The 19,470-nt window shown below is 32.8% G+C and overlaps 1 protein-coding gene across 10 annotated transcripts in view; it reads left to right on the top strand.

Moving 5' to 3' along the window:
- Positions 1-19,470, top strand: part of LOC110023808 — a 46,510-nt gene that overhangs the window by 18,899 nt on the left and 8,141 nt on the right. For 9 of the 10 annotated variants that reach the window (XM_020723411.1, XM_020723404.1, XM_020723410.1 and 6 more), the window contains 5 exons: positions 4,003-4,077; positions 13,393-13,488; positions 16,955-17,047; positions 18,262-18,354; positions 18,455-18,598. In XM_020723411.1, the coding sequence (XP_020579070.1) occupies positions 4,003-4,077; positions 13,393-13,488; positions 16,955-17,047; positions 18,262-18,354; positions 18,455-18,598 (501 nt within the window). The remainder of the gene's footprint in view (positions 1-4,002; positions 4,078-13,392; positions 13,489-16,954; positions 17,048-18,261; positions 18,355-18,454; positions 18,599-19,470) is intronic. The other variant, XM_020723413.1, reaches the window with a different exon arrangement.

Genomic DNA, 19,470 nt, shown 5'->3' with positions numbered 1-19,470 from the left:
GCGAAAATGATAATTCAAACATTTTTATCCCGCTCGCAAAGCTGTGATAAAATGAACGTCCTTCCCAAGTAAAATCATTGTTTCGGACGCGATCGTGCAATCTGTTTCGTCATACGAAGTCGTTCGGGCAACTTTCTAATGATCAGGTCGAAAACAATAATTTGCACATTTTAAGCCTGCATGCGAAGTCGTAGTGACATGGACACCTTTCTGGGTAATATTAACATTCTGGACACACTCGTGTGGTTCATTTCGTCGTCCGGGGTCATCCGAACAGGCTTGTTGGTGGACGGGCCAATTTGAGTCAATTTCCTGCACAATGCGACTAATAAAACTTGTTGACCGGACCGAAGCCATCCGACCAGTAAAATGCTGACTGGCCTACGCCTAAGCGCAAGCCAAAACCTAACATAATGACCCTGTTTACTTGCCCCTCAACATACGCCGAAAGGTTCTATGTAGGTTTCTAAACTATCGAATGTTACAGATAGGCCGTAGACTATCCGAAGTCATGCAGGTGGACGCCCTACACATGCAACATAAAAAATTGATGCCAACAAAGTACCCCCAACAAGTGTGTTGCACCACTAAAGCACAATGCACTTGTTGACAACATCCTCAAAAGAAAGTCTCTTCTAGCAATCGAGACGACATCCCAAGAGAAGACAAAAAAAACCTCAACCAGGCTAGGTAAACTAGACAAGGTATGGTTGAGGGTGTGACTAGCTAGCCAAAATCAGCTAACCACAAAGATACCCATCCAAGCCAGATAAACTGGACATGGTATGGTTGGGGTGGTGGTCAACAGTCGAAGCTAACTGTCCACCGAAAAGTTCAGTCAAGCCAGATAAACTGGACATTGTATGGTTGAGATAAGGATTGTCTAACCTCACTCAAAACGACAGATTGATATGTCTAACCTATCTTTTGAAACGACAGAATCGATGAAACCCCGGACCTGACCTCATTCGTAACGGTGGGGGAGAAGACTCAATAATCTCGTGTGACCAAGTTTCTTGTTATGTTTCTACTAAAAGGGACCTCGATGGCGGTTCCAACTGATCCATTTGAAAAGAAGCACCCAACATTTTAATCAGGTGGCTATAAAGCACAAAATTCTTGATCAGAGGTGGGGATCGGCTAGTGTCTCAATGGTATGGCCGACTGAGAAGGCCCGATCATCTCGTGTGAATCAAGTTTACTCCTGTGCTCTCACGCGAAGAACTGACTAGTAGGTTCTCTTAGAGGGTGTCACCCATCACGACAGTCTAGGTGGTCATAAAGGCCAAGAAGTCTTGGCTGAAGTAAAAGACCAATACTCTATAAATTTAACTATAAGATGAACTATTTTAACAGGGCTAGGCCTCGTGGGACCTCTCTTTTTGGATTTTTCTTATAAAAATTTTATTTTCTCGTCATTTTTATCTCATTGTGCACTAGATCTATTGGGCTATCAGTTAATTTTTCTCTATTGTGGGAAATTCTCTAGCACTACAATATTATAATGTGAATGGAGTTCCATATATACTTTTTTAATTATTACGTAACATCTGAACTGTAAAAATATTCCAATATTAGCATTTTTAATTTCCTTTGCATTGCGTTGGGTTATTTTCTTGTTGAAAGCTTAAGAATTGATAAAAGAAAAACAAGCATGCAATTACATTTCAATAATTCATTACATGCCCAGTCCCTAACAACATGGCAACAGTAGCATCAGTGAGCAGACATGATTTAAATATTGCATTGCTCAAAAATAATTAAACAAAATACTTTTCAAATGAACCATGAAAGTATGAGTACATTGTTCTATTGACAACTGAACTTAATAAAATGGGCTCTAGGACATCCAATTCTTATCTAACATATGAAGGAAATTTACTAAAATTGATACAACTGCATTTCCCATCCTTGTCGACTCTCGATCTGATTGTGTCGGTGCTCAGATCTGACATGGACATGGAATGCTTTTTGAATTTTTTTGTTTCTTTTGTCTAATCTTATTCAAGCTTAACAAAGAGTTTGATATAATAGGTCACTAGAAGAAAGAAGAATGAGGGATCTGTCTTTAAAGATGCTCATTCTAAACATCTTTTGCAAGTTTTTCTTAGGGTATGTTTGGAGCAGCTGTTGATTATTTATAATCTACTGATAAGCAGATTATTTTGATAATCTGATAATCTGCAGATTATCAGAATAAGATAGCTTACTGTTTGGGGGAGCTTATTTAGAATAACTTATTGATAGTTGTTGTTGGATAAATGATCATTCTGTCTCTGTTTGGTGAAACTGTTTGTAACAAAACTGTATGTAATAATTTAAATTTTTTATAAACTATTAACTTAATAGCTAATAAATTTTGATAAATCAATTATTAATTACATAAATGAGAAATATCTTAGAAATTTATTAAATAACTTAAAATTTATTAAATAACTTAAGAAATTTATTAAATAACTTAAAATTTTGATATATTTTTATTCATTAATCAAATATTAAGTAATTACATACAAATTTGTCTATTATAATCAAATTTGTCTATTATATTTAAATTGATGATATACAAATTAATTATAGATTCTTAAATTAGTTATAATTAAAATTTTGATATAATTAATTATTGATTCTTAAAATTATGATATAATTAATTATAAAATATAAAGTTATTTTCTCAAAACTTCCCATCTCTGCCCTAAACCCTCGCTTATGTCACTCCCCTCTGCCCCAAACCCTCGCTTATGTCACTCCCCCTCCCGATTTCACCCAAAACTTAAAATTATGATATAATTAATTATGATATATAAATTTATTTTCTCAAAACTTCCCATCTTTGTCCCAAACCCTCGCTCATGTCGCTCCCCTCTGTCCCAAACCCTCGCTTATGTCATTCCCCCTCCGGTTTTGCCCAAAAAGATCGCCTTCGTGAACGAACCTTCGCATACAGTCGCCATTAGAGCGAGCTGGGAAGGCAACGATGGGATTGCGGTTTACAGTGATTACCGAAACTACCGTCTCTCTCATTCTTCAGATCCGCTCCGCTCCTACTAGAAACCAGAAACCATCGAGCATCGAGGAAGGTAAGCCTGTTTGCGCCATTCAGGAAACTGAAACTTCCTCTTCGCTTGGTGAGAGGGCCACCCCGTGCCCAAGAGACGAAGGAATCAACGAGGGCAAGGGGGCACAGGAGGAATTTTTCACGCTAATGCGGGAAGCAGACGCAGGACGCGACTCCTTCCCCGCTTCGCCTTCTATTAAGAAATCTTGTAAGTGCGTCCAAGCGGCAGCAATGTAAGTGCGTCCGAGCGGCATCAATAATCTGCGTCGAACGTATCTTTCAAACACCTCTACGGCGTTTTCATACCGCCACTATAATCTGCGTCGAACGTATCTTTCAAACACCTCTAAGGCGTTTTCATACCGCCACCGCACCCCAATAAGCTGCCCCAAACAAGCCCTTAAGCTCTATGACTGTAAGAAAAGGTTGGAGAAGCCAGTTAGAACATCTTTTGATTTGGTCATTTTTGTCATTTTTTTTTGGACTTCTCAATTGTTACAGTATTAGCTAAAGCACCTTTCGTCTCTTCCATTGCCGGCTTCACAGTTCTTACTTCACTGCAGGAGATCATCGTGTTTGAAATGCAATTTTTGAACAACTAGGTGCCATTATGTGCCATTTTATGCCTTTCTCAATAAAAAAATCACTCAGCTGCTTGATGTGCATTGTTATGTATTTAAAATAGTGAATTAAATAAGTTTTAATTGCTTGTTGTGTTCATAAAAAAATGGAACTGGATATCTGCGACAGCATTTGTCTGTAATAGGGTCATAGTTTTTTCTTTGATATATCTTAGTTATTTTTGCTTGCAATGTTAACATTAAATTTGGTCATTGCACTTAGCATGGTCTTCTTCTTGGTGTATGCAGTAACCATTACTCTACCATGCAAGCTCATTGTTTGCCCTTTCTTTAATTCAATATTATTTACTCAACTTGTTTTAGCAGCAACCAGATGGACTGGCATTTTTGGTTGACAAGACGCCAAAAGGGCCTTCTGCCCAGAAGAGATCACAAGAAGTGGTTAGTATTTGGTTGTTTTTTGTGTTTTAAGTTGCTTTGCTTGCTATTAAAGATCAACATTGGTAAATTTAGCTGCTTGGTCCTAATTTTATGCTGCTTTAGATTTGATATGGGAATGTATATGACATTCGCTATGGTAATATCTGTAATGTTCCGTTCTATGATATATAAGTGGCCTTATATTGTTTTTTGTCTTCATCAAAGGTTTGAATTCATCGATTTTCATTAATATTTTAGAAATGAGAAACTTCTGCTTGTAGAGAACCTTTGAATCCTTGTCTTACCTATCAGCTTTGGGGAGCTTTATAGGACATCGATACTTATTTGAAATAACTTCTCAAAAAATCTTGGCTTTTTGAGTATAATATTGTTGCTGTCATTCTTCATCATTGCGAAATCCACTCAAGTTGGGGGAGCATCAAATTGATGGTGATATGCTTCTATTCAGTGTTCACTGGGTTAAATTTTTTTTTGCCAAGGAATCAAAATATATTAACTCTTTACAACTATAAATAACCCAATTGATTGCAGCTCACAATCATAGGCTGCAACCTTGAAGGCCAAGTGTAAGCATAATACTAATTGGCCTATTTCAAATGAACTTTCAAGGATAAAGTACAAGAGTTCTTCAAATTGATTGTGATACGGAAGCTGAAGCTAAATTATTTCTTTATCAACCTAAAGGCACTCATATGGCTCAAAATAAAGGAGAACCAATGCCTATTTATATCTAGCAAAATGATTTGTGAAGAATATATTTAATAAATCAAATTACTCCTTTCAAGAATGAATAAACAATGTGGATTCATAATCCCTTACATAAGTATTTGGGATAAGGCTATTGATGATGAGTTGGTGATACTGGAAATAGTGATGTGTTGTATCTTTGAATTCCAATAGTGTTGGTTTTAAGTGTCACATTTGGTAAGCTTTATTTCTTAAAGGGGAAACACATATTTTTTGTTTAGTCATCATCCTTGACACTCGATTTATGTTTATTTGGACACTTAATAGGTTGAAATTCACCAATTCCATGTTCAATCTTGCCTTGCACATTTCTAAAAGTTTTATGATCATTGATTTACCTCATTGTGTACTTAGCATTGTCTTAAAAATTGTTGCATAAATTTTTTAATTTTGAAATGAAATATATAATGGAATAACTTGTTTTACATGTACATTATTTTGATAAAATGGCAAATATTACTTACACTTATATTAAAATTTATTGATATCCAATAAACTTTGATCATATTTCTTATAAAATAATTGTTATATTTTTGCTCATGATGCAATATATAATATGCATGCACTTGCTATAGGTCTAAATGTCATTGGTGCCCTCTTGTTGATATGATTGGCTAATCGGGCTAACAGATTTATGATTTACAGCTCTTTTGGTTGTCATTGGATTTCTTTGAGTTGGTGAAAATTTTCCTTTTGTTTTGGGTATTATGAAATCATATATGTAAAATAGTATTATTATACTTCTTGATGAGTCATTTTTGTTTATCTTCATGAACTTGATTATTGTCGTTTTACATGCATTCATTATCGTGTAGAATCATTTATTGTTGTTATCATATGAAGGATTATACATTATATCGTTATAGATTTAGTTAACATTTTGGCTATTCATTTTATGTAATATTATTATAATTTAGTACTATAATGAAATTTGTTATATTAATATGCCATATTTATCATACCCTTTGTTATTCATAGTCAATATCTTGTGTCTCATCATGTATTCTTTATTAAATAAAATTTATTTATTAAGTATTCTTGTCAAACTCATTTACTGCTAATTTTTTTCTTTTAACATGTCCTACTAGGTTGATTGGTGGACGCTAAAAGAGTAGGTTCTTCAACAATAGTTAATTTTTAGATTTGTTATTTATTTTTTTAATGTTAGTTGTTTATTTGAAAATGTAACTTAGGGGTCGTAGTTGTCAACTTGTTTATTAGTTGATAAAATATTGTTAAAGATTATATTGGTTAAATAAAATCAATTTTTAATTATTTTATGGTTATAGTTCATTTGCAAATATTTTTATATGAATTTTTTTTCCTTAATTGTGAATCTATTTCACTTATGAGAATGCTTAGGTGGATGAGTGGCCTGACACTAAGAGACAATGCGAAATGAATATATTCCTGATAGGGTTGGTGTAACTCCAATGGCGGACAAGATTAGAAAGAGTCATCTTAGATGGTTTGGTCACAGTAAACATTGACCATCTGATGATCCTTTTAAGAGAGTAGATGTTTTAGATTTCACTTATGTCAAGAAAGGCCGAGGCAGACCTAAAAAGGCAACATATTGTACAAAAAAATTTTAGATGTTAGAATTAAATGAAAATATGATACTCAATAGGACGCAATGGAGAAAAATGATTCATGTAGCCGATTCCACTTAGCGGGATAAAAGCTTGTTGTGAAACCACTTCACTTGATCTTAGCTCATGTGGCTTGTGTATTGAGATCAATTCTCTTTATCATGCTCGATATCATTGGGATGCACTAGCTTCTGGAACTAGGGTTTGATTGAGTGATATCAAATGTTAGGTTTTATTTTAAATCATTTTGATTTTTTTTTAGGTTAGTGGAGTTTTTTATTCTTGTAGGAATCTTGGACTTACTTTAAAGCTTTTGGTATTGTTGTAGCCTTAGTTTTTATGTGACTGCTGTTATATGATGTGAAATGCCACGAAAGCCTTGCAAGCTAACATTGTCACTAAAATTACTCAAGCTTTTCGAGCAATTCAATAAACGACTTAACTAATACAATGCGTGATTATAAGCAAATCGATCACTATAGAAATTCAAGTGAATTAGCCAGCATAACGTGCTTTAATACTTTGTGAATCGATATAATTTAGTTTTTTCAACGAATAGGGATTGCAATTTCACAGGGTTATCGAGAGATGAATCAAATTATGGATAAGCTAGCAGATGAGAGATAATCAAATTATGCGAGAATAATTGGGGACTCCTCTTATATTCAATGAAATAATTGTTCTTATAGAATATGATACTTGTATTCATGATTTTAACGAGACTTTGAGGCGCATATGATTGCCTTTTAGCTTCATAAGGTTGTTGATGATTTGTGGGATTGAAATTCCACTTTTATACAAGATGTTGGAGGACATATAAGTTAAGATGTAGAGCAATTATTGAGGACTTGTTCTCTTATATTCAATGAAATAGAACTTAAATAATGTGTTTTTTGTATTTATGATTTTGAGAAGAGACTTTGTGTAATAATCAATTTTTGAGAAATCTGATTAAATTTTGACAACATAAAATGCACCTAAATTTTCGCACCATTCGGATTTCAATTGAAATAATTTTATAAAATTCTACACAAAAAATTGACTAATTCCACTATATGTAAATTATGAATGGTTTGTAAGATATAAAATGTTGAAGTTATAAGTTTAATTAAACTTAATTAATCCCTAATCCTACATTGTAGCCAGTCGACATTCCTTCTCCTTTTAATCCTTCGTTTGGTTGAATAAGGCTTGAGGTTTACATTTCTTTCTCCCTCTCGATTTCATTCGACAGAAGCTCCTCACAGAAGCTGTGAGCACAGCAAGCCCACAGATGCGAGCAGTAGGGATGAGCGGCAATCTGGTAAGCCATGATTCACTCCCCATCTCCCTTTTCTCTCGGTTTCACCTGCATGAGAGGTTCTCCTGATTCCTTCTTTTCCCACAAGCTTCTATGCGACTCTACACTGTAGCAGAGCCGCGATCGGCAACTGGGCGGCCCGTAGAGTGCCACAATTTGTATTTTAGGGGGGCTCCGGGGTATTTTATGTCGTACTTTTTGAGAGTTTCATTTTCTCTCTTGCTTCCATTTTGAGGTTTGCGTCATTTTTTGTGCATTTTTCATTTTTGGTAGTCGTCGGAGGTGCTGATCATATGTTGAAAGTGTCGAATGTGGTTTGCGAGCTTCGTAAGGTATTTTGGCATGAATTCAGTGAAGGAAAGAGGAGTTTAAGATAGGAAGAAGAGAGAAGAGGATTTAATCGCTTTGGAGAAGATCTGGTTGCCGAGAAGGCTATTTAAGATGTGTTTTAGCGATTAAATTACTTTATGAGCCAAGATACCTTTCAATCCTAAGTTGATTGCGGATTTCAGGTTATTTGTCTGAGGCGGCAAACTTGAGGTGACTGTTGAAATTCATTGTAAAAAGATTCCGTAAATTCAGGTAAAGTAATATTATGGTAATTTAAGAAGATTAATTTGATTAACAGAAATTATTTGAGTCTTAAATTTTAATATTATGTTTTATAGGTTATTAATCCCAACGTAAAAAACCACCGCAACCTCCAGCTAGCTAGCAAAGTTTAAAACTTTAGCATGAAAACTGAGGCGAGTAATTATATTTCTAAATTCCAGTAATTTTTTTTAAATTTTAGAATGTATGTTTTAGTTCAATTAGATTTATATTGCAATAGATTTTTCATATTGCTAGATAGGAAAAAATATGCATGATAAGCATGATAGGAAAATATGTGCTTGCATGAAAGATATACATGAGATGGATGATATTTTGATAAACATTATATGTAAGATAGACGTGTTAGATAGTCATGTAATAAAGATATACATGAGATAAATATATGAATGTTATGAAATTTATGCATGATGAATAGTTACACAGCAGAATAAGTATGCATCTTAGTAGATGCATAAAGATTTTTTAGAATGATGTATGCTATGAAGAATGAAATAACTTATATATAAATGCTTGTATGTGTATGTTCAGAGGGGGATTTCACCCCCTAATTGTACAGACAAGGGATGCGAGTGTACTTGTGCCCGTAGAGTTTTTATACTACCCCAAACAATTATGATGGTTAGTTCACTAACCGCTGTTTCGACGATATAATATTGTTCAGGGGCGAGTAGACCGAAGCTTACCTCCCAAAAAAATTGTAAAGTTTACATTACTAATCACTGTGTTGACGGGATAATATCAGCTAGACGCAGGTAGAGGTCTTCCACCTTAGATAATTGTAATGTGTAGATCGTTAATCGTTGTGCTTACGGGAGCCTACAGGGTAATATTGACCAAGGATGTGTAAGACTTGTTGACTGTAATCCTCACAGAGACGTGTATGTAAAGTATAAAATAAAAGTAAAGTTAAATTAAATGTTTATAGAAGATTGAGTATGTTCATTTAGAAATAATCATTGATGCATGCATTAACATATATTAGAATGCTTATAAGTATATATACATATATATATATATAGCAGATTGTTTATAAAATATGAAGGACCAGTACTTTATAAGATTTTTTATACACTTGCATACATATTGAATTCTTCTTTTTGGATTATTGTAGCTCAGAAGTGTGATTACTTCTGGGTTTTCTTTAAATAACTCATTATATTATTTTAGTATTATTTTTAGATTTTAAACATTTGAACAAAATGAATAGAATATGAATAAGTATATAGAAGAAACAAGAGCAATAACAAGAAAGGTACAATTTTTACTTGTTAATTTTAATTGTGTATTTTAGTAGCTCTTTTATGTATTATTTGAATATTAAATTGTTATTAATAGAATTAAAATAACAGAGAATTGATTTTCACCGTCCGACTGTCCGTTCCCGTCTTCATTAAGCCTAGGGCCGAGTCGTGATACTTTGAGATGGATTTAATGATATTTTAGCTTCAAAAAGTTGTTAATGATTCTTACGAAATCCATCATCACAATAGATTTGAAGGCAATAGAGTGCTTTTTAGGCCGAGTTTGAGAAACTATTTTTAAAGCTTTTATATATAGTTTGACTTCGTTGAACAGGATTCAATTAATTTGGTTTACATCATCGGAGCGATTTTATTCAAACCAACTTCAAGCAAGTATGGAAGCACACGAGCATTGTGTTTTGCATCATGGAAAATGATGCTCCGAGAATAGTTTCTTATACCCTACCCAATGAATCATTACATCAGATCTAAAGTTTTTATGGGTTTCCCAACAGTCAGATTTTAGGGCACTTCAAAGCCCTCTATTATCTTTTTCATGAGCTAACCATCATATTCTATAGTTTTATTGTTTTTTGGAATGTAGGAGGATGTTTTTTCAAGAGCTACTCATAACTCTAATTATCACCTCTTCACCATTTTGTACAATATATGAAACTTCAATCCTACTCGAACTCATTGGAGTTGTTTGTGCATCTATTACCAGTTGATTCTCCTGAGTTCTTGTGGTGGCCAGTTTATTTATAGTTATTTATTATGCTAACTAAATTGTTTGTTAAATTTCTTAAATGGTTTGAGCAACTTGATCGACAATATTAACTTCTTAAGGCATTTATGGTATTTCACATCACATTTTCGACCAGGGCAACCATTTTTGGAGTTGGGCTCTAGCACTCTAAATAGTTTGAGCTATAACTTCATTACAACTAGTATAAATGGAGAACTGTAGGGATGGAAGGAACTCCTTTAGTAGCTATTTCGTTATCACTAGTGCCAACGACACCCCTCATCCCTTTGGCGCCATTATAATGAAACCTTTAGTATAGTTATTATTAAGTAAAAAAATTGAAGGAATATATCACTGTAACCTAACCTAACAAAATTCAAGGTGGATTTAATACAAAATATGGAGTTTTATATCATTCATCCATTCTTCGGGTTTAAAAGGGGATACCTTGGGACAACATGAGACAATCTGATGGGATTTAATCTCAGCTCGCAAGTCAAATCTTAAGAGCTAAATTCAAGTAATTGTGAATTTAAGAGAAAATGATTCGTGCAGAAGTCTAAATAATCATAAAATGTTTGCCATCAAAGTTTTTTGAATAAATAAAAAATTTAACAATATTTTATTAATTATAAAAAAAAGAAGAATTATATATCTTTATATCTAACCCATAAACCTAGATAAATTTTCAAATAAAGAACTGCTGTTACTATTGGACGAGTAAACATCAAACCAAAAAAAATAACTATTGCTGAAAAATTTACTTCTGTTATTTGGTCCATTAATAGTAGGACCTGCTAAGGGAAAAATTAACAATAATTGAGCTTTCCAGGTGAACCTAAACTATAACTTATATTTATTATATAGCATAAATGGCGACCTGTAGGATATAATCGTACGATTAACAGAATATGCTAATGCAACAAATATCATGCTACTTGCTTTGAATAATCAATTCTAATTAATTCACACTAATTTATATTCAGTTCATGACATATGAAAGTAGTAGTTATTGTATTTCTATGCTGACACATCCATATGCAATTCTATGCTCTATATATTTATAGCCGGCTAGTTTATCATAACATTCTGTAGATCTGTGCGCCTGACTAATTAATTATTCTAACAAGAGTGTGGCATAAACCTTCACATCCATCACATACAAACTTGCATATTTATTATATTATATCATGAGCAAATGCTATAGCAATCATTCTATAAGCAATATGATTAAAACTTGTTTCCATGTCAACGTGTTTTAATATTAGTATTAGCAATATTTGCGTCACTTTTGCCAAAAAAATGTATATCTAAATCGAATCATGCCATCATATATTTCATTTCAAGATTAAATACTCTATCGATAGTTCAAGGTTACTACTTTAGGGCAAAGTCATGACATTTTGAGTCTAAAGATGGTTGTTCGAACACTGTTAACACTTTTTAAAAGTAGTAACAAATGACAGACTTTTATAAATCAAATTTTGCATCAAAAAGTTGGGAACTGTTTTTAAGCTATAGAAGGGGTTAGGCCGAAATATGCTGATGATAGGTGGAGTTTCTTTGAGAATTCTATAATGGGACATTTACATACATAGCACACAATTCTTATGTATTTACATCTCTCACACCTAAAATTCAATATTTACACACATAGCTCTCAAAACTTTAATATCATATAAAAATATCACTACTACTACTTTTTAAAAGTTAAATACACCTTTCATGCATAGGTTTAAAGCACCAAAGTGCTATGTAAAGCACCAAAGTGCTATGCATATGCATGTGAATATGAAAATTTAGTTGTGAGATATGTAAATACATAGGAATTGTGTGCTCCGTATATAAATTTCTCTTATATAATCAAGTATTCTTGTAATGAAGTGGTCCTAATGATGGGTGGCCAACTTGAAAATTGCACTAAGGATAAGTTGTGAGGTTCAACCTAGTATGAGTTTGGTTATGTTTAAATGACCAATATCTCACATAGTATCAATTGGAGTGTTACAATTGGTATGAATATTAGGCCGCCTCCAAAATTACTTTTGGAGACAAGTCTTATAGAAGTACCCCCATCACATTGTACAAACTATTATAGAAGTGTAGATAAAAAATTTCCTGTTAATCAAATGAATAATATTCAATCATAAGTATACTTGATGATCACCTCTACAATCATCTGGAACTCTTAAAACCCAGAAATAACCGAGTAAAATGGTGGCAATCTTAGAAGTTAGAATATAAAGCTAATATCTTGTATGATCTCTATTGGTATAATCAAGAGAACTTATGATTTCACATTTATTTACGTCATTTCAAATTCTTCAACAGAATTTAACAAGTAACATAATTGAAAATGCAAACTTAAATTAAACATTTAACAATATTACCCACCATCATTTGAAAAGAGTATAATCATCATTACTGAAAGTACTGAATTATTGCAGTGATTGGCATTGCAAGTGTTACCTGAATCAAATGAAGTGCATGGCTAGACATTTTGTATATATACTTAGTTCAAAAATATTGTTGGCAACGTTTTGATTTTTATTCTAGCTCTGGCAATTATTAACTTTTAGCTACATATTTATATTTTTGATAATTATACAATCAACAAACAAATTTACTCCTTGGATCTCGATTGATCATGCCAGCTCAAAGTTCTGAGATGCATATGGTAAAATTATTTAGGGAAATTTACATACATGCCACACAATTCCTTTGTATTTACATATCTACACTTACAACACCTTGATGTCATAAATCTTTACATGAAAAGATATATTTTACTTTTAAAAGATAGAGATGGCGGTGTTTTTGATGTGTTGTTAAAGATTTGAGTGGTATGCATGGAAATATGAATGTTTAGTTGTTATATATGTAAATATGTAGGAATTGTGTGGCATGTATGTAAATGCGCCAATTGTCTATTTACTCATACTTAAGATGATCATCTATTTTAGGTTATGTGAATCTGTTTTTGGAGATTTATCTTAGTTCTATTTCTTTAGTCATTCTGGATTTTGAATTTTTCTTTTTTGGGCACGCTATTCCTCAAGAGCTATTAATCTACAGGGGATTGCTGGCTCTAGCGACAAGCCAACTGCACCAACAAATAAATTTTCTAAAACAGTTTCCAGTGCTGAAGGCCTGCCAATAAATAACAAAACTGTAAGTTGCAAAGCGAATGCTTTTTATATTTTAGTGACTGCTATTGTTTTCTAACTGAGGAACTTTTATATTTCAAATTATCATATTTATTTTGTGCAATTTATTTCTTTCTTTGTTTTTGGGCTTTGAGAAGAACTATTTTAGATAACTATTAGCTAGTTATAATGGCGTGCATTATGCATATAAAACAGAAGAAAAAAAATATGATTGTCAAAACATATGGCATTTTTAACATAAAAGAATCTAATGTGCTCTTAAAGTATAAGTTAAAGGTGGAAAAAGTACAGCATGATAAGGTTCAAACTTTCACAATCAAGTTCATTCCATCAAATTATGCTTCTAAGCATCCTTATCCTCACAATTTTTGGTTCACTTTATCTTTCTTCACATTTTTCTGTGAAAGTCTTGAGGATTCTTGCGATGAATTTACAGTATTATGTGTGTTCATTACATGAAGTATTACATTATCTGATCAAATAACGTCCAACTTCTTTCACTCCATTTTTAAACTTTTATGCTGTTACAAAATAAATGTTTATGTTCAACCACTAACTTTGGTTCATAAAACTTGTAAAGCAGCCCTATCTAACAGCATCAGTGAAATCTGAAGTACAAAGTGAGGTCTCATTATAGGCTTATTTCAATCCTAAACTAGTTTGAAAAGATTTTAGAGCCAATAAAATACTATTACATGTATTGATGTGATGTCCTAATACAATGGGAAAGAAATTAAGAAAAATATTTTAGAATTTAAAGCTGCTAAAAACAACAAAATTTGACTAATTTATGTAAGGCAGGTAGAGCTAATTTGAAATTAGCATCTTTCAATATCTTCACCTTCTTAAGTAGTATCACCGACCTACCCATCAAGCTATTTTAAATTAAGCATTTTAGTTGTTTTCTAGGAGTGATTAGGTATAAATTATGGGCCTTTTTAGAGAGTTATGCATTATGAAGAGCCAAAATCTTGATATAATGCCTTGGTTTGAGACTTTGCCCTTGGCCTTTGTGCTGGCACTACATCACTCTTTTGAAGCATTGATCTCAAGAACGTTGCACCTCTAAAGCATAAGAGTCTATTAAAACACTTGTTGAAGTATAAGAGATGTTGAGGAGTTGAAACTGTGGGATTCTTCATATTGGAATAAAAAAATTTGCGAGAATTTAGCTTATGTTGTGGCTAAAATTTTAAGATTTCATAATCTAAAATTCTAATTTGCGAATCAATAAATATGACTTAAAATTTCAAAAAATGAGTTATTTGTTGCAGTAGCCTTAAGTCTATAGATTGTTTGGTAAATCATATCTTTTATATTGGTAAAATAAAATACACTTAGGACCAAGATAATTAGAAGTAAAATAAAATGAAAAAAACACATTAATAACGAGAAGCAAGAAATGTGTCTATGTTTTATATTTTATGGACGTTAACTTTTCTTCAGAATATGTTTTATTTATTCATCTATACATTTGTGGGTGTTCTTTTGATATTTATCTATAACTTTTTCTTGGGAGAATGATGCTTATAGATATATTGATTTATTATGTTTCATGGATGTTAACTTTTCTTCGGGCTTATTTCAATCCTATTTGATAATTTTACTTTTTAAAATAAATATCAATTTAATATTCAACCAAATTAATAATAATCTGTTAAAACAAAACAACATCAAAAATCCTATAGAACTACTTGATAATGAGAAATAATAAATTAAAGATTACAAAGATTTTTCCACAAGAATAAACTCCATCAAGAACCTTGCTCCTACAAAGAAATTTTGTTGTTTAGAATGTTGTTGTGCTTGAAAGTGCGGTCCTAGTTTTCTACTCCTAGCAATTTCTATAGGCTAGGGAACTGTGTTGTTGTTGGCCAAGGCAATAGTTGTAAATGAGCTGAGTTTGACTGAGTCCAGTGCATGTTGGTATTCGACTGGTTTGATTTTTATTTATTTATTTTTTTTTTTTTATGTTGGTATTCGACTGGTTTGATTTTTATTTATTTTTTTATTTTTTTTTTTGTTATTTTTTTTTTTTTTGTGTGTTTGAAACGGGCTTGTGTTTGAAATGTTCGTAGATAACACGTTTTAGGCTCAATTCAAATATGGTTGTTCTTTTTGGCTCGGATGCTTTGCTCAAAATTAGCTCGAATGATTTAAAAAACATTAACATTTGACTTTTTTTTAAATATAATGTAAAAAACTTTTATAACAATATTATAATATTATTTTTAATTTATTTAATTATTCAATGAATTCGAGCTAAATCAATCCGAATAATCTAACAAAAATTTATTTATGCTAGGTTTTTTTATAAATCTAGCTCAAGTAAACTATTTATGCTTGGCTCATATGTTTAACGGATGAAGTGAATACGGGCTACTTAGCATGCCGAACTTGAACTATTCGTGAACGATGAATATTTTTACAACCCTCATCAAAGCCACCGCCTAAACTACTTTTAAAACCTTTCTTGCATGAAGTGCCAAGTGATGCTACCTATCTAAATTCCCTGAAAGGCACTTTGTTTATGGCTACTAGCCTCAACTGCTTGGGTTACCTTGTTTTACAACTTTGACACCCGTCTTAAAGCCTTGCTGCCCTCAACCGGAAGCTGTGGTAGTAGACCAAAAAGGCAACCAACAAATCACCCGTTCTTCAAAAGAGAATAATGATAACTTGGATCCTTCCTGTAACCGACTATTGCTGGTTGACAATGCTGAATAGCAACGAAAGAGGACTTTGACTGCTTATTTTCAATGGTGTCGGAGATCGGGGCTTCAGCATGAACAACACCCTCTCTCTATCTCTTCAAGAATATAAGGAAATTCTTCCCCAAAGTTTGAATAACTTGAAAATAACTCCTCTGAAAAGTCGAGAAAATAATAAGTGGTTGCTTTAAATGGAGCTCAAGCCAACCCAAAATGAACAATGCAAAATTATAAAAGTATTTTAAAGAACCAAATTTAAAGTATCCCTACAAAAATAATGACACGAGCGAGCCTATTAATTGCCCTCTTTTATCTATTAAAATGTTTCATGAGGCAATTTATGGTATGCATTATAGCTATGACAACGAGCAAATCATAACTACAATATTTTCTTTTCTTATAATTCAACGTCTAATTTCCAAGAGACACGATGTTAATATGAAGTATCATTAATCACTATAAAATTATCATGGTATAATCATTCAATCACTTAGCTTAGCAAAAACTACTATAGTAATTATAAAGGCATAGGGGCAATGATGAGAAATTTTTTTTACTCATGCATCGCAATTTTGATTATGCTTCCTCAAATTTTTGAGATGCGTAAGCTAAAATTTTTTTGGTTTATCGTTCCTGGGATGCATATTGATTTTAAGTTGAAGTGATGAGTTTTTGAGATTTTTTTTTTCCTCAAAATTTTTAGGTTTTAAACTTTTCCTTTTTTGCTTATGCTAAATCATTATTGTTGTTGTCCTAAAGGGGAATGCTGGCTCTAGTGACATGCCAATTTCATTATCAAACAAGCTTTTCAATTTGGCTCCTAATACTGAGGCTCAGCCTGGCAATAAACTTGTGAGTTATTTTACTATTGAAGATATTGATATTTTAGTGATTGCTATTGTCAATGATTGACATAGAGGGACACAAGAACATGGTAAGATACAAAGACTGGGCACGGAGAACTGTGTGAATTTTATAAAATTGAGTGTTGCATGGTTGGGTTATGGAGGTATACTTCTTCAATATCTTCTGGTTCATATCGAGTCTACTGTGCATTTTATTTGTTTAACATCAGAGATCTTTGAGTCGTAACATCCAAAAACCTTGCTTAATAAACCATATGTTGCCTTCTATTAGGTATTCTGAGTAGGCTTAATGTCCACATGAGATGATGAGCTTTTGAGAATTTTTGTTCGTAGGTTTTTTTAAGTTTGAGTACGAGCGAGCAGTAATATCATTAAACCTGGAGCTAGTGAAGACTCATATAACATAGCAGAATTGGGGCTGATTTGGTAATCCATAGGGGCCATGCGGTAGAATCACAATTGTCATTTCTTTCTGCTAATAGCTCTAAGTTAAGGAGGAGGAATTGAACATTCATTTTCAATCCAAGAATAACATGCCTGTTCATATTTTTAGCCGGTCATCAAAAGGTGTCGGGACATGAAGAACAGTTTAAGTGAGATAGATGGACAAATATAAAAGTATCTTATGGACAAATTCAGGTTCAGTTTTGTAAATTGATGCAAAAAAAGCTGATACTTTTGCCCCATTTAAAAGACAATGGAAGAGTAGTAATATTGCATTATTGCATGCCATGTGATAAGTTTACACTGGTTTTGAGGTGTTCCTAAAAATTCCTCTGTTTTTATGGAAATCACATAACTAATATTATATTCAGTTTTCTTTATTTTTTAAAAACCTTATGTTAAATATCTGAGTTAGCTTGGCTAACCAGATTTCATGAAACATTTGCCATCGCCCTGAGAAATGGCAACAAATGGTCCGGCTCATCTCCTTGCCACCTCCTTTTCTCTATTATGTTGTATTTATTGACAACTATGAGCATGTGTAAATGTAGTTAAAAAATGTACTTCAACGCAAATTTCTAATGCTCGTTAAAATTCTCAAATTACAGTTGTAATCTTGCAAAGATAATTTTTCTTTCTCAATGCTAGAAGAAAGCTTCATGTGCCCACAATATATATATATATATATATATATATATTCATAGGAATTGGGTGGTATGTATTTAAATGCCTTTCATAATTTTCATAAACGTGCAGATGACCTGCATTGTTGAATTTGATGGCGCTTCTAAAGGAAATCCTGGAAAGGCTGGTGCTGGAGCAGTACTGAGAACAGAAGATGGGAATGTGGTAGGCAGCTTTTACCATAAAATCCCCACTATTTTTTTAATATTATTTTGTGAAGTTGAATCTTGTAATAATATAGCTTTTTTCCTCATTGTATGTGAAGATTTCTCATGTTCGTGAAGGCTTGGGTATTGCAACTAATAATGTGGCTGAATACCGCGCCTTGATTTTGGGCATGAAATATGCTCTCATGAGAGGCTTCAAGCATATCCGGGTGCAAGGTGACTCGCAATTAGTTTGCCTTCAGGTGTGCTGTTTGTAATAAATATTGCTATCCGTTTTGTTGTAACTATTTTAAAATTAGTATTCATGTTAATTACAACATATATTGTCTATTAATCTAACATGTTAAAAAAAACCATTAGATTGTACAACATTATTCTTATTCTTTATTGATTCATGATTGGTTCTTGTGAATTTTGAATAATTCTTTTTCTCACTGAATACATAGATAATTCACCTATAAATAGGCGAGTACAAGAGATAAAAAAGGAGGAAAGAAATCTTCCTACAATTAAGTAATTCCTATAATTATGGAATAAACATAAATACCTATACTTAAGGAATTACCTTTTTTATACTATGACTAAATATAGCAAGTACTAAATAGAATTAAAGTAAATAATAATGAGCGTAATTCCACACTCCCCCTTAAGGTGGGTTGTACAGATTGTACATGTCCAACTTGTTGGTTAGCTCATCAAAACTGGATTTAGGGAGAGCCTTGGTGAGAATGTCTGCGGTTTGGTCTCTAGGAGTATAGACCAATTCAATGATTCCATTGTCCACCTTCTCTGAAATGAAGTTCCGATCAATCTCAATGTGTTTCGTTCGGTCATGATGAATAAGAGTCTTTGCGATGCTAATTGTAGCTTGATTGTCACAGAACATCTTGATAGAATTTTCTCCCATAATTTCAAGCTCATTGAGAAATCTTTTGATCCACATTCCTTCACAGATTCCAAGTGCCAGTGCTCTGTATTCTGCTTCTGTGCTACTCCGAGATACCACCGATTGCTTCTTACTTCTCCATGTCACTAGATTGCCGCATACATACGTGCAATACCCAGAGGTTGATCGTCGGGTGGATATATCTCCTGCCCAGTCTGCATCAGTAAA

Source organism: Phalaenopsis equestris, unplaced genomic scaffold, assembly GCF_001263595.1.
Source record: "Phalaenopsis equestris unplaced genomic scaffold, ASM126359v1 Scaffold000232, whole genome shotgun sequence".
NCBI lineage: Eukaryota > Viridiplantae > Streptophyta > Magnoliopsida > Asparagales > Orchidaceae > Phalaenopsis > Phalaenopsis equestris.
This window is presented reverse-complemented; position numbering and strand designations above follow the sequence as displayed.